This window comes from Lampris incognitus, chromosome 11 (assembly GCF_029633865.1).
Source record: "Lampris incognitus isolate fLamInc1 chromosome 11, fLamInc1.hap2, whole genome shotgun sequence".
In the NCBI taxonomy this organism is placed as follows: domain Eukaryota; kingdom Metazoa; phylum Chordata; class Actinopteri; order Lampriformes; family Lampridae; genus Lampris; species Lampris incognitus.
In genome coordinates this window covers 35009311-35024806 of record NC_079221.1, presented here as the reverse complement: position 1 = coordinate 35024806, position 15496 = coordinate 35009311, and the positions used below count along the sequence as shown (strand labels likewise).

Genomic DNA, 15496 nt, shown 5'->3' with positions numbered 1-15496 from the left:
AGCCGTCGCTCCCATGACACACCTATTTGCTATATTCACGAGTGGTAATTAGCTGTCACACATGATGCTAGTAATGTGTCAGCGAGAGGTGGCCTTATCAGCACAGTACCACATTTTAACAAGGACCTCAATTCCATCACTGCTGCTCAAAGGCCCTCCTTCGCTCCATTAGTATTTCCTCCTCTCTCTGTCTCTCCCTCTCTCTCCTCCATCTCGTAAAAATAGAATTCATTTCCCAGCCGAACCACCATCCTTCTGCAGTAAAAATGATGAATCCTCTTCCCTGCCGCTAATTGTATTCTCTGCAATTTTATTTGCTTATGAAAAATTCATGGTTTTTTTCCCCCTCCTCCTTTAAAAAAGAAAAAGGTGCCAGGGGGCAAAATATTCTTATTGCCATCTAAGAAATGGGAAAATTGGGAGGAATTGGGTGCCGGGCTTGAGTTTGGAGGGGGAATGGATGCCAGGGAGTGCATACGGTTGTTGGCCTTGTTAATAGATGGAAATTCACTCTCATCGGAGTCTGCGGACAAAAATAATAAACAGGCTCTGGAGACCCAGGGCCATATTCCAAGTCGTTGTCGTCAAACAGCTGACACGACTTGGCTCTCACTACTATCTGACGTTTTGTGGATGGGGGACCATGTTATAGACAACACACAAAGCATGTCCTGACTTATTTCTCATTGCTTTCTGACTGCATTTTTCCCCCATCAGTTCTGTGATATATATAAGTGCATTTTGTGACTACTTAACCCAGTATTTTTGGCTGTCCAGGTAGCGTAGCGGCCTATTTCATTACCTACCAACCAACACGGGTATCACTGGTTTGAATCCCCGTGTTACCTCCAGCTTGGTTGGGGGTCCATACAGATACAATTGGCCGTGTCTGCGGGTGGGAAGCCGGATGTATATGTCCTGGTTGCTGCACTAGCACCTCATCTGGTCAGTTGGGGGGGGGGCTGTTCAGGGGGGAGGGAGAACTGGGGGGAATAGCGTGATCCTCCCATGCTACATCCCCCTGGTGAAACTGCTCACTGTCAGGTGAAAAGAAGCGGATGGCGGCGGCTCCACATGTATCGGTGGAGGCATGTGGTAGTCTACAGCCCTCCCCAGATCGGCAGAGGGGCTGGAGCAGTGACCAGGACAGCTCGGAAGAGTGGGGTAATTGACCAGATACAAATGGGGAGAAAAGGGTGGGGGGGAATCCCAATATTTGAGTTTTTGTCAGGTTAGGATCATAATTTAGCGTAGTGCACCGATTTCCCCCGTCTCTTCCTCTTCCTCTTCACCATGTGGTCTCTTGGCTTCGCTGAGCATGGTGGCCCAGTGGTTAGCACTGTTGCCTCACAGCAAAAAGGTCCTGGGTTTGAACCCCCGGCCGCCCCAGGTCCTTTCTGTGTGGAGTTTGCATGTTCTCCCCGTGTCTGCGTGGGTTTCCTCCCACCATCAAAAAGACATGCATGTTATGGTTAATACTCGTTAATACTCGCCCCTGAGCAAGGCAATGGAAAGAGGAACTGGAGTTGGTCCCCGGGTGCTGCAGCTGCCCACTGCTGCTATACAATGGGATGGGTTAAATGCAGAGAACCTAACAACCTAACAACCTAACAACTGTACAATGATAAAAAAATAAATAAAAATAAAGTGGCTTTCTTATTTCTGTTGAGTACCCTCACTGGAACATAAGCAATGCAATGGCAATTTTGGCCCCACCACCATTCTGACACACATTTCCTCAACCCTGGTTACACATTATGCAGCCTTTTATCCACTCTGTTGATGTGAGGCGGGCCATTCAGGGTTTGGTATAGTGTGAAGGTATTTAAGGGAGAGGACGTCTGGGCGGAATTGGTATTCTTAGCAGCACAGTGTGTGAGCATGGCTTTGTTCCAAGGTGGTGTGGAGAGGGAGAGTTAGACAGACACAAGCAGAGCGAGAAAGAGAGAGAGAAAGAGAGGGTGAGATAGATAGAGAGAGAGAGGGCGAGAGAGAGAGAGAGAAAGAGAGAGAGCGAGAGAGAGAAGGGCTGTGCTTTGGTTAAGGTCAGGGGGTTAAGCCGACGGGATCCTTGGAGACGGAGCCCTGCCGAAAAGATGGTAATGAACCAAGCCATGATTCATCGCAAAGGCATCCATCACTCTGTGTGTGTGTGTGTGTGTGTGTGTGTGTGTGTGTGTGTGTGTGTGTGTGTGTGTGTGTGTGTGTGTGTGTGTGTGTGTGTGTGCGCTTGTGTTTAGAATGATGTCACCCCATCCCTTCCAGAGCCAGGCTGTCAGGGGCTGACACGCAGGGGCTATGGAGGAGCAGTGTTTTCATTCGAACGGGCCGAGTGATTGACAGCTCTGAAGTGGGCGGGTTTACAATCAGAATGGCAGGTGCTGTGCTGTTCCCCGAAAGGCCCATGGGAAGGGGTTTGGGCTCGCTGTCGACAGTTGGGGCACTGCTGAGCTGCAGTTTGAGCAGCGTGACTGCACCAGCTCCTCTGCCCAGTTTCAGCCCCTCAATCGGTGCTTCAGCCAAAGTTTCGGTTTAATCACCAATCACATGTGCACACCCCCCACCACCACAACCACCTCCATCCCTGTCTCCCCTCTCCCTTTTCTCTTTCTCTCCGGTGCAGACTGAGGCAGGTTAATTGAACGGAGCTGCCGAGGGAGACAGGGAGATAAGCCGGAGCTATCATTGTGGGCCAGGGCTTCACTTTCTCCACAGGCTGTGGGAGCTAAACATAGTTTTATACACTGCTAATGAATTTATCTGCTCCTCCCAGCCTTCTCCGTGCACATTCTGGCTGCAGGATGCGGAGGCGTCATCTGTATAGAACTTAACTGAGACGAGAGTCCGCTCACCTTTCTGTTTTAATTGATTCAATTTTAAACTTGTAACCCTGAAATGAAGCCAGAGTGAGGGAACAAAATCTCTTTTTGGATTGATTCAAACCTACTGGTCAGCGGAGATACAGAGGAACTTAAATTGTTTATACCCTGTTCTCTCCCTCGCTCTCTGTCTGTCTGTCTGTCTGTCTGTCTCTCTCTCTCACACACACAGAATATATTGTGGTCAGCACTATGCAATCGCTTAACCATTGAACAGAAAATGTCAATCTAAGAATACAATCAGAAAGAAGTCCCAGAATTAAGTGAGAATTTAAAGTATTTTTACTGTTTTTATACACACACACACACACACACACACACACACACACACACACACACACACATACACATATACACACACACAAAAACACACACATACACACACATGGTCAGCACTATGCAGTCTTTTTACAATTCAATAGAAAATGTCAATCTAAGAATACAATCAGAAAGAAATGAAGAAATCCCAGAATGAAGTGGGAATTTATAGCATTTTTACTGTTTTCACACACACACACACACACACACACACACAGAATGTGTTGTGGTCAGCACTATGCAGTCTCACAACCAGTTCAGTGAATATCAAATATCAGTCCGAGAATAGAATCAGAAAATAAAAAATGACGAAGTCCCACTATGAAGCATAACTGCATTTTGCTTGCTCATTACCAACGAGTCATTAGTCCTGGTTAATCAGAATATATGGAGAGTGGTACTCCACCAAAATCATGAACTTCCTGCCCTGCAGGCGGAGTTCATCTACATTTCCTTAGCCTAAGATGCCCCGCCATCAACATGAACTATTACAGCTATTTCTGGACCCCCCAGCTTTAAGGCAGCATTTAATGTATTTAAGTTCTACTTATTCTCAAGCAGGGAAGCAGGGGGTTTTTCTACGTTTCACTTGAGTAACTATTAAACGTGGTTATAACTTCTTGTTTCTTTTTAAATTCCCAAGACACACTATTTACTACACTTTCTGGGAAACCTTATTAACTTGAAAACTATCTTTTCCTCGGCGTGTTCCTCACCGAGGCTTCTGGCTCAGCTGCAGTTCATCCGCTCCATTCCAATGAGCTTTAATCAAAACAAAACAAGGGTCCCTAACACCTCGACAATGCTACTGGAGGACAAATTCAAATTCAAACTCACAATAGCTCTCCCCAACAAATTAAATCGACCCGAGACTGTTCATGGTTTGGGGAAATGCTGAAGATGAGAGACACAGTGAGTCATCTTTAGGTTCCCTATCGCTGTTTACTGTTGTCCGGCTCCCCGTAATGAATCGCTACAGCGCTTGCTTGGCCCCGGGTCCTGAGAGAAACACTGACCCAGTTTGGTGTTTACTCTCGGTTGGCCCCCGAGTTGGCCGACTTCATTCAGTCTGGAGTTATGACATTTTCCCTCTGTCCCCTTGTCCCAGCCAGGGATTTCAGCCACATGGTGACCACATTCAGTAGGAGGTCAAATCCTCTTTGAGACATTGTGCATGGTACTGCTGAACTGTCAGTGTGAGGGAACGTGAGCGAGCGTGTGTGTGTGTGTGTGTGCGTGTGTGTGAGAGAGAGAGAGAGAGAGAGAGAGAGAGAGAGAGAGAGAGAGAGAGAGAGAGAGAGAGTGACAGAGCGAGAGAGAGAGAGGGAGTTTTATGAGGCATCCACAGTAACCGACTTTTCGAGCAATGACCTTCCCACCCGGGAGCAGAGATCAGAAGATAGGTGGAGATGGGAGCGAGAACGAGGTGAAAGGATGAGGCCAGTAACACAGAACAAGGGGTACTCTGGCCCTTTGGACCGGCCATTCCAGGCCAAGCCAAGCCAAACCAGTGTGTGCCACTTTCAGCCCCTTTCTCAGTGGGTCAGAGGCGGGTTATTTTTAGTGAGCCAGACTTAAACACAAACTGATGCCCATGAGAGAGAAAGAGAGAGAGAGAGAGAGAGACAGACACAGAGAGAGAAAGAGAGAGAGGGGATGGGGGGGGGGGGCTCTTCTCAAGCCTCTAAACAAGAGCCAGTGGTCACCAAGCTGGTAGCCAAGAAGCCTGCTTGAATGTTGAGTGCGTGTGGGTGTGTGTGTGTTTATTTGTGGCACAGTCCCAAAGTGCTGCTTCTTGCATCCATAATGAAGCCCAGAGGAATAAAATTGGCCAGTAGGAGAAAGGAGGACAGCATAGCTGGTGCGAGTACTAAAAACTTTCCTCTTTAGTAGGAGGACTAGAGAGAGAGAGAGAGAGAGAGAGAGAGAGAGAGAGAGAGAGAGAGAGAGAGAGAGAAAGCTATTTACATGCTAATTCAATCCTCGGCCCTTCAACTGTGTAGTTGGGTACGTCGCTCCCCACCGCTCCCCGTTCCTGCAACAAAGCCGTTGGCTGGCACACCAGTCGCTGTGTTTACATGATAAACAAACAGCAATGAGGTTAATGTCTTTTCATGCATCTTTTTGTGCATGCCTCTAATACTAGCAACAGTCAACTGTTGCATAACTGTTACGTGGAGACTGATGGGGCCGGTTGAGTTGGCTGCTTTTGAGCCTTTTTCTCACCTTTGGGGCTAATTTTCTTTTGTTTTTGCTGCCTAGGTGACGGAATGGGCACCGGACGAGGAAACCAGGAGGTCCTGTCAGAGCAAAGGAAAAACAGAGGTAGCGTCATTCCCACCCCCGATTATATCACTTCCTGTCTGAACCACCTGTCAAACGGGTTGGGAAAAGGCCCCGCGCTATCTTCTAGTCGATGCAGAATTCCCTATGGACCCTCGTGGGGTCCCTCACAAGTGAGGAAACAATTTCGGACCGTCAGTCGAGAGTTGTTTTTTCCATGACATGAAGGCAAAGGGCCTTGTGGAAAAGCACCGACGAACTCCAGGCAGGATGGGGTCATTAAGTAAACTAATCAAGATAAGCTCGCCTCAAAAAAGAGCTGATAAGCACTGCTATCAGTTCTCTGTTTTTATTATTTCTTTGTGAAAATTGATTACCTTGTTGGTGTTATCACTGAAGGCGCCTACAGAGAAATGGCCTAACCAAACAGGAAAAAGCACGCAATCACGTCTGTCAGAAACTTGTCTGATAGCAGTGACCTCAATTCACAAAACACAAAACCCTGTTTTTTTCAGCCAATTTCCTCCAATTTCACAAAATGCTCTTGCTTAAATTATAAACCAGCAACTTCTGGAAAAATGGCCTTGTGCATGAAAAGAATTCATTTTAATTCTCTGTGCCAATGGCTTATGAGTGGATTCTGCCCAGAGCTCTTCTCCAAAGCTTGACTAAGAATACAGACAAACCTGTTCACTACGAGTCAAGGCTCTGCAGGCTCTGCTGTATTGTTGTATATGTTGTAAGCACAGTGTACCTGCTTTTTTTTAAAAACCCCTCCCCTCTACCACTCCCTGTAGGTGGAATGTCAGAACTACATCAGAGTCCTACTGGTCAATAAGACTGAGGTCATGACCTGTGGTACCAACGCTTTCCAGCCCCTCTGTATCACCAGAGAGGTATGTGGATTGTGTGTGTGTGTGTGTGTGTGTGTGTGTGTGTGTGTGTGTGTGTGTGTGTGTGTGTGTGTGTGTGTGTGTGTGTGCGTGTGTGTGCTGTAATCTGTAATAAAAGCTGTTTAGAAGGCCCTGACCTGGACCTTTTATCTATCTATCTATCTGTCTGTCTGTCTGTCTGTCTGCTGATCTGTTTCTTTATCTGTCTGTCTTTTCCAGGTGGGTAATATGAGCAATGTGGTGGACCGAGTGAATGGCGTGGCGCGCTGCCCGTACGATCCGCGCCACAACTCCACAGCAGTGGTGACAGAGAGCGGCGAGCTGTATGCTGCCACCGTCATCGATTTCTCCGGCCGTGACCCTGTCATCTACCGCAGCCTGGGTGGCATGCCCCCGCTCCGTACCGCCCAGTACAACTCCAAATGGCTCAATGGTACAGAAGCATGTCAACACCTAGAACACATTACAAACATAAGTGCACACACACACACACACACACACTCTGTTTACTGATCAGGTGGCTGTGATTGTTGTGGGTTCCTGAAGATGTATTTCATTCACTATGCTTAAGTCACCTATTAATCAGGTGGGCCGAACTGCACTGGTTCAAGTGTCAACTTTAATCTATTTCTGACTGGGTTTCTCGGGGTCATGTTCCTTCATGAAGTCTGAGAAATCTAGTCGAATAGGATTAGCAATCTGATCACACCCAAAACCATTTAGGATTTTCAGTAATCCCCATGAGCCTCAGTAGTTAGACAATGATGTGTAAATTTAATCATGGAAATGTACTACTTCAGGTGTTTTCCTTGGCCTCACCTGGAACAGCAAATCAACGCAGTTGACATTTTCCAGATCCAACACAATTTGTCCTTTTGTTCCAGCCAAACGAGGTCAACCCTAGAGAGGCGTATTTTAAAAAGATTACAAATACCATTTTTGTGTAGGAGCTGTGCGGGGGAACACCTACTTTGTGAGGGACTTGCAGGACATAGGAGGGGCCTGACAAGACGAAGCCCAATCTTCCTGTCACAGTTGGCGTTACTGCAGTTGTCAAGTCAAGTCAACATTTATTTGTAAAGCACATTTAAAACAACCACAGCTGACCAAAGTGCTGAACAGGTCTAAAATGCTGTAATAATCAAAAATGAAAGTGAATAACAAATAAGAATAAAAGAAAACAATAAACATAATAATAAAACAATTTGTGGTACAACAGAAGGTGAAATCAAGGTGTCAAGCTCAACTCGAATTGAAAGCCGACAAGAAGAGGTGGGTTTTTAAGCAGCGACTTAAAAACCAACTCTTATTTCTCCGACCATGGCATTTTACCTCTCTCCTACTTTCTGATAAAGCTTTCATCACATTTCTGTCTAATCAAATTATTTCATTTCTAGAATTAAATCGAACCCTAGACATATCCATGGCAACTTTATGGGAAACATTAAAAGCTTATATGAGGGGTCAAATTATGTCTTTCTCTGCCTATGCCCGAAAATGTAAAATGCAATGTATTAAAGCCTTACAGAATGAAATCGTTGACCTTGATAGAACTTATGCCACTTCCCCATCAACCAACCTATATAAAAAACGTCTTTCCCTCCAAACAGAATTTGAAGTTTTGTCGACCGGACATGCACAGCGCCTCCACTAATTATGAACAGGGGGATAAATTCGGTAGAATTCTTGCACATCAGCTTCACAAAGCATCGGCTCGTCAAACCATAGTAGAAATTCGCACTCCCTCGGGTATAGCCACTACTGACCATGATGGAATAAATGATTCCATTCCATTCCATTTTCCGAACCACTTATCCTGCTCTCAGGGTCGCAGGGATGCTGGAGCCTATCCCAGCAGTCATTGGGCGGCAGGTGGGGAGACACCCAGGACAGGCCGCCAGATTATCACACGGGGCCAACATACGCACACACACACACACATTCATACCTAGGGACAATTTAGTATGGCCGATTCACCTGACCTGCATGTTTTTGGACTGTGGGAGGAAACTGGAGCCCCTGGAGGAAAGCCACACAAACACGGGGAGTACATGCAAACTCCACACAGGATGACCCGGGACAACCCCCAAGGTTGGACTGCCCCGGAGTTCGAACCCAGGACCTTCTTGCTGTGAGGTGACTGTGCTAACCACAGTGCCACCGTGGAAATAAATGATTCATTTTGTAATTTTTATTCAAAACTTTATACTTCTGAATATCTGTCATTAATGGATTCTTTTTTCCAAAAACTTGAGATCCCCTCCATTGATGTGAATGTTAAAGATAGACTCGAGGAGCCCATCTCTGAATTGAAACAATGCAAGCAATTGGAACAATGCAGAGTGACAAGTCTCCGGGGCCAGATGGTTTCCATTCTATAAGAATGGAATATCTATAATATAATCTATAAGTATTCTATAAGAATTCTATAAGAAATTTTCAAAGCTTCTTTCCCCACTATTGGCCAAAATGTTGGGTGAATCATTCAGCGCTCACTCTCCCTCCATTGTTATGTGAGGCCTCAGTGTCTATATTGCTCAAGAAGGGAAAGAATCCCCTTGATTGTTCATCTTACCAATGTATCTCGTTACTTAATATTGATGTGCAGATAGTGGCTAAAGCCTTAGCTCATCGTCTAGAGACAGTGCTTCCCCAAACCAGACTAGATTTGTCAAAAACAGGCACTTTTTTTTAATCTTCATAATCTTTTTAACATTCTTTATCATAAGCCTTCTCAAACCCCAGAGGTGCAGTATCATTTGAAGCAGAAAATGCTTCTGATTGTGTGGAGTGGGATTATCTTTTTTTTACTCTGCAAAAATTTGGTTTTGGTGATCATTTTATATCCTGGGTCAGATTACTGTACTAGTTCCCAAGGCCTCAGTACTTACAAATGATATAATATCTTCCTCTTTCCAGTTACACAGAGGAACTAGATAGGGGTGCCCCTTAAGCCCCCTGCTCTTTTGTAATAGCAATAGAACCTCGGGCCGTAGCCCTGCGTAGCAACCACAACATCCGTGGTATTCATAGAGACCAGGAACATAAGGTATCACTTTTTGCTGATGACCTATTGGTTTTTGTATCTGATCCCTTAATCTGCATCCCCAAGAGCTTGACATTATTGAATGATTTTGGAAATTTTTCCAGATATAAACTGAACTTACATAAAAGTGAACTGATCTCAATTAACTCTGTGGCAGATAAATGTCTGCTTAGCTCCCTTCTGTTCAAGATTTCACCTAACAAATTTACTTATCTTGGCATTGTTGTAACATGGGGATATAATGATATTTTTAAACGTAACTTTCTAACTCTGCTAGGCTGTACTAAACTTGATCTAGAATGTTGGTCTGGGCTCCCTCTATCTCTCACAGGTGAACTTACCCAAAGTTTTATACCTCTTTCAATCTATACCAGATTATATTAAAAAGACATTCTTCTCTTTGCTAGATACATTTACTTCATCATTTAATGGAATGAAAAACTGCCTTGGATGTGCAAAGTGGTCCTTCAGGAACCCTGTGAAGCTGGTGGACTGGCCTTAACAAGTTTTCAGCAATATTACTTGTCTTATAATGTAAGGGTGCTGTCCTTTTGGCAGTCTAAGTTCACAGGCACCGAAATTCCATGTTGGTTAGCCGTTTAGATGTCACCTGTCTCTCATGTATCTTTGCACTCTCTTTTCTACTCAGCACTCCCTTGGTCTCATCCTATATCCAAATTTACTGATAACCCAGTCAGTCATATGTGAGTCTATCAAGATTTGGAAACAATTTAGACAGGCTTTCAAATTTAAAGATCTCCCTATTGGTACCCTTATTACAAAAAAAAAAATCATGTTTTTGTCCCCTCTATTTCGGATCGAGCCTTTGAGCTTTGGAGACTCAATGGAATATTCACTTTGGAGGACCTATTTATTGATGACCCTTTTGCAGCTTTCAATCAGCTGTCTAGAAAAGTTTAATTTACCGCGAAGTCACTTTTTCAGATATTTACAGATTTGTGATTTTACTCAATATACATTTAATCATTTCCCAGTTCTGCCTCCAAAGACCCAATTGGACCACATTATTAAAATTAATCCTGCTGAAAAAGGGTCTTCAGTTTCAGCTTGTTCCCTGTATCTCAGGGGTCACCACAGTGGATTTTATTGTTTCCATTGATACCCAGTGAGGGCATAGCACCAATGGCAGCTGTTGTTAACCTGGGCCTTGACCGATCCTGTATGGAGCCTCGACCGATCTGGTATGGTCTTGTCAATCTGCATAATGATTTGGCAAAATTTTATGTCAGATGCACTTTCCTGACACATCTACTAACCCTATGGACAGGGGCACAGACAAAGCATTGAATACCATCCCAGTATTCATGGACTTGCACCCATGCCTGGAGCCTCTGCTGAAAAAAGGGTATATCAATAAATGGTATTATGCAATGAATACTTTTGGCCAAATGCCACTTGAACCCCTAAGAAAATCGATGGGAGAGTGATATGGAAATGTCCATTCTAGAGGAATTGAAATCTAGTAATTAAGAGGATACACTCCTCCTCTATATGCAGAAGACATGGTGTAATCCAGTTAAAAGTTAGTGCACCACCTTCATTGGTGCAAAGAGAAATTGGCTAAAATTAGCCCAGATTTAGAGCCAACATATGACAGGTACAAACAAGCCATTGCCAGTGTCTTACATATATTCTTGGCCTGCCCGAAACTAACTTAGGTCTGGCGTTCCTTCTTTGAGGCCTTGGCCGCTGTTTATATTTCCCACTTGAACCTTCTCATCTGAGTGCCATCTTTGGGGTCGTTCCAGCTAGTACACATTAAAATGCAACTCAAGCAAACCTGTTGGCCTACACCACTCTATTAGCTAGGAGATTGATACTGTTCAAATGGAAGGAGGCTTCCCCTCCTACTTTTGCACATTGGATTGCAGAGGACATACCATCATTAAAATGAGAAAAGATCAGCTATACCATGAGAGGATCCATATCCAAATTCCACTCAACATGGAAGCCCTTTTTTAGACTTTCTGGAGGAGTTAGGTGTTCGGTTGGTGGCTGGGGTTGATGGGCTCAAAATCTAAATCTTCTCATTTCTTTTATCCTTCTACCTTTTGCTTATTTATTTACTAGTTTTTTTTAGTTAATTTTTTTTCTTATTTTTTTCATTTAATTTGTGGTTGTTACTTGTTTACTTTGTTAGTTTTTGTTAAAGTTATGGTTTTATGGTTATGGTTATGGTTATGGTTGTGGTTTAATTTAATTCATGTTGTTTTGGGTGGCATGCCAGGCAAGGTTTGGAGTATGGTGGGGGATTTTGTATGGGTCTATGGGGAGGGTGGGGGGCAGTGTGTGTGTATGTGTGTGGAGGGGGGGGATGTTGTTGTTGTTGGTCCATTGTTTGATAAGTTTGTGTTTGAAAATTGAAAAGAAACCTTGTTTAAAAAAAAAACCCAAATAACTCTTGAAATCTTTGGGAGAGACATTGGGCTTTACCTTGGTTAAAAGGCTTAACTGAAAAAAAGCTAGTTTTGACAGCTGAACTAATCTATCAAATTTGAAGGAGCTGTCAAAAATCACACCAAGATCCTTAGCAAAAGGGTGTACGGGTAGCGTAGTGGTCTATTCCATTGACTACCAACATGGGGATCACTGGTTTGAATCTGCTCGTTGCCTCCGGCTTGGTCAGGCATCCCTACAGACACAATTGGCCGTGTCGACGGGTGGGAAGCTGGATGTGGGTATGCGTCCTGGTCGCTGCACAAGCGCCTCCTCTGGTCGGTTGGGGCGCCTGTTCGGGGGGAACTGGGGGAATAATAATAAATCCAACTTATATAGTAATTTTCTAACACTCAAAGTCATTTTACAATAAACGGTAGTGAAACAATACAACAGATAAACATAACAAAGACATACAAGGGTGGATGAGAAGGGGAGGCTATGAGAGGGATAAGCGGCAGTCATACAATGCCAGTAGTATTCTCTAACTTAGACAGATACAAAAGGGCGCTGTGTCCCCCTGGTAAAACTCCTCACTGTCAGGTGAAAAGAAGCGGCTGGCGACTCCATATGTATCGCAGGAGACATATGGTAGTCTGCAGCCCTCCCCAGCTCAGCAGAGGGCATGGAGTAGAGACCAGGATGGCTCGGAAGAGTGGGGTAATTCGCAAGTACTGTTGGGGAGAAAAAGGAGGAAGCCCCCCTCCTCAAAAAAAAGATCCTTAGCAAAAGATCGATTGTAAGGAGCTAAAGGGCCAAGAGTACCATCAGAGTCGTCCAAAAGATCAGGTCGTTCAAACATAACAAGGTCAGCTTATTTCCATGATTATTTCCAAGATTGAGACAGTTTAAATTCATCCAAGTTTTGACATCTTTTAAACAGTTCAACAAAGGGTGCATTGAATCTTTGCTTTTTGTTTTTAAAGGCAGATAAATTTGTATATCATCAGCAAAACAATGAAAAGGGTATTATGCCTCTTAAAAATTGACCCCAAGGGCAGCATATACAATGAAAGGAGGATGGGGCCAAAAATGAAGCCTTGAGGGACTCCACAAGTAAGTGAGGCTGTAGTGGAGGAGTATTTGCCCATGTGAACCGAGAAACTCCTATTTGTCAGGTATGACAAACCATTTGAGAACAGTACCTTTGATGCCAAGGTAGTGTTCGGGACATGATAATAGGATCCTATGTTCCACAGTGTCAAAGGCAGCAGTCAGGTCTAAAACAACCAGAAAAGCAGAGTTCCTTGAATCAAGAGTGAAGAGAGGATCATTAAAAACTTAAGCGAGCTCTTTCATTAAAATGGCATGGTTTAAAACCAGACTAAAACGTTTCATAAATGCCATGGTTATCTAAAAATGTTTGCAATTGGATGAAAACTACTCTCTCCAAAATGTAAGACAGAAAAGGTAACTAGAAATTGACCTGACGTTAGAGAGAGCAGAAGGGTCCAGATTTATTTTCTTGATGAGGCTGCATTACAGCATGTATAAAGACAGCTGGAACACACCCTGAAATACAAGAGGTATTTATTTAAATGAAACCGTAGAACAACGGACTGTAGCAGTAAATAAAACAGGCAGATGATCTGATATACATGTGTCAGTAATCTCCCTGGTGCCGACGCTGTGCCTTTCTCCCCTGGATGCGACTGCAGTAGAAATCCTTCCACATACAAATGCCCCGACTTCTGCAGAAATTTAGACGGACCTTTCAAATGATAAGCCAGTAATCTGTGGTAATTCATATTATACATGCCTTAGATCCAGGATCCACAGAGGTGTTGGAGAGGTTTTTTTTTGTGTGTGTGATTTTTTTTTGCGGGGGAAGACAGATTAGAAGTCGGTTATAGAGGATAAGGCCAACATCAAAGACGTGGGCCGAGCAGAGGAGAGGAATATGGGAAAACAAATGAGGAGGTTGGATGCAGGGGTGTGTGATGAGGGTTAGAAAGTATGAAAGGGAAAGTTAGTTAGTTTGTTTGTGTGTGTGTGTGTGCGTGTGCGTGTGTGTGTGTGTGTGTGTATACACGTTTGTTTTTTGTTGTGTATGCACCTGTATTTGTGTGTTTGCATTTGCATATGCGTTTGTGTGTTTATATATATACGTGCCTATATGTGTGTGAGTGATGGTGGTGTTGGGGATGACAGAGGTATGAGGAATGGTGGGTGAAGGAGGATCTAGTCTTGGAGGAATAGATAGACTGAGGAGCCAATGAGCAATGTAATCATTCCTCACAGCAGGGAGAGGATGAAATTATTGCACACAACATAGTTCCCACCATACAGGGCCAGTTTAGCTGTGTGTGTGTGTGTGTGTGTGTGTGTGAGAGAGAGAGAGAGAGAGAGAGAGAGAGAGAGAGAGAGAGAGAGAGAGAGAGAGAGAGAGGGGAGAGAGAGAGAGAGAGAGAGAGAGAGAGAGAGAGAGAGAGAGAGAGAGAGAGAGAGAGAGCAAGACAGAGAGAGACAGAGAGACATAATTAGACAGGATAGGATATACACAACTCACAGAAACACACAATCATACACACAGTTTGCCCTCCTCTCTACTGTACCATGCCCCCCACCCCCCACTCAAACACATGTGTACAAACATATAGACACACACACTAGTGACTCCCATCACAGACAAAGCCTGTGACCTTCTGTGAGTGCTATGGAGCCCTGTTCCCAGTAGATTTAGGCTGTGAATGAAAATCTCATTTCCAGTACTCAGCCTTTTTAGTTTGGAAGGACCCATAGACAGGAAGGAGGTCTCAGATCTAATCTATCTATTCTCTTATTGGATTGGTAGCCTGCCAGGTGTGACCAACTGTTTGATATCGTGCAGGTGTTGTATTCTGTAAATTGTGTACACAGAACATCCATTGCACATTGTTCGTCTTGGAAGAGAGATCTCTTCTCTGTTCCCCTCCCTGAGGTTTCTTCCTATTTTTTCTTCCCGGTTAAAGGTTGTTTTTTTTTAGGGAGTTTTTCCTTATCAGATGCAAGGGTCTAAGGACAGGATGTTGTGCTGCTGTAAAACCGCCTGGGGCAAATTTTTATTCGGCTATACAAATAAAATTGACCTAACTTGAATAAAGCAAGGAAGATACTTGGTGATCCATGAACAGGGTTCTTGTGTATGTCTCTGGGGAGTTGAGATGTTGTGGGACTGCATTACATACTGCAAAACCTCGACTCCCCAGGGATCGTACCCAAGGATCCTGTTCGTGAACCTCAGCTCGGTGTTCAACACCATCATCCCAGAAGCCCTACTCGCCAAGCTAATTCAACTCACTGTGCCTGCGGATCACAAACTTCCTGACAGACAGGAGGCAGCAGGTGAGGCTGGGGAAAATCCCATCCAGCACCTGGACAGTCATCACTGGTGCCCGTCAGGCATGTGTGCTCTCCCCACTGCTCTTCTCCCTCTACATCAATGACAGCACCTCAGGAGACTTGTCTGTTCAACTCCAGAAATTTGCAGATGACACAAATGTCATCAGCCTTATCCGAGGTGGAGATGAGTCTGCAAACAGACGGGAGGCCGAATAGTTGTCCCTGTAGTGTGGTTACAACAACCTGGAGCTGAAAACACTCAAAACGGTGGAGATGACAATGGACTTCAGGAGGAGCCC

The 15496-nt window shown here is 44.5% G+C and overlaps 1 protein-coding gene across 1 annotated transcript in view; it reads left to right on the top strand.

Annotated features, from left to right (window-relative positions):
* sema5ba (sema domain, seven thrombospondin repeats (type 1 and type 1-like), transmembrane domain (TM) and short cytoplasmic domain, (semaphorin) 5Ba) overlaps positions 1–15496 on the top strand; it is a 180032-nt gene that overhangs the window by 103501 nt on the left and 61035 nt on the right. Inside the window, exons 6-8 of the mRNA XM_056290159.1 lie at positions 5460–5522; positions 6278–6376; positions 6593–6806. Of these exons, the coding sequence (XP_056146134.1) occupies positions 5460–5522; positions 6278–6376; positions 6593–6806 (376 nt within the window). The remainder of the gene's footprint in view (positions 1–5459; positions 5523–6277; positions 6377–6592; positions 6807–15496) is intronic.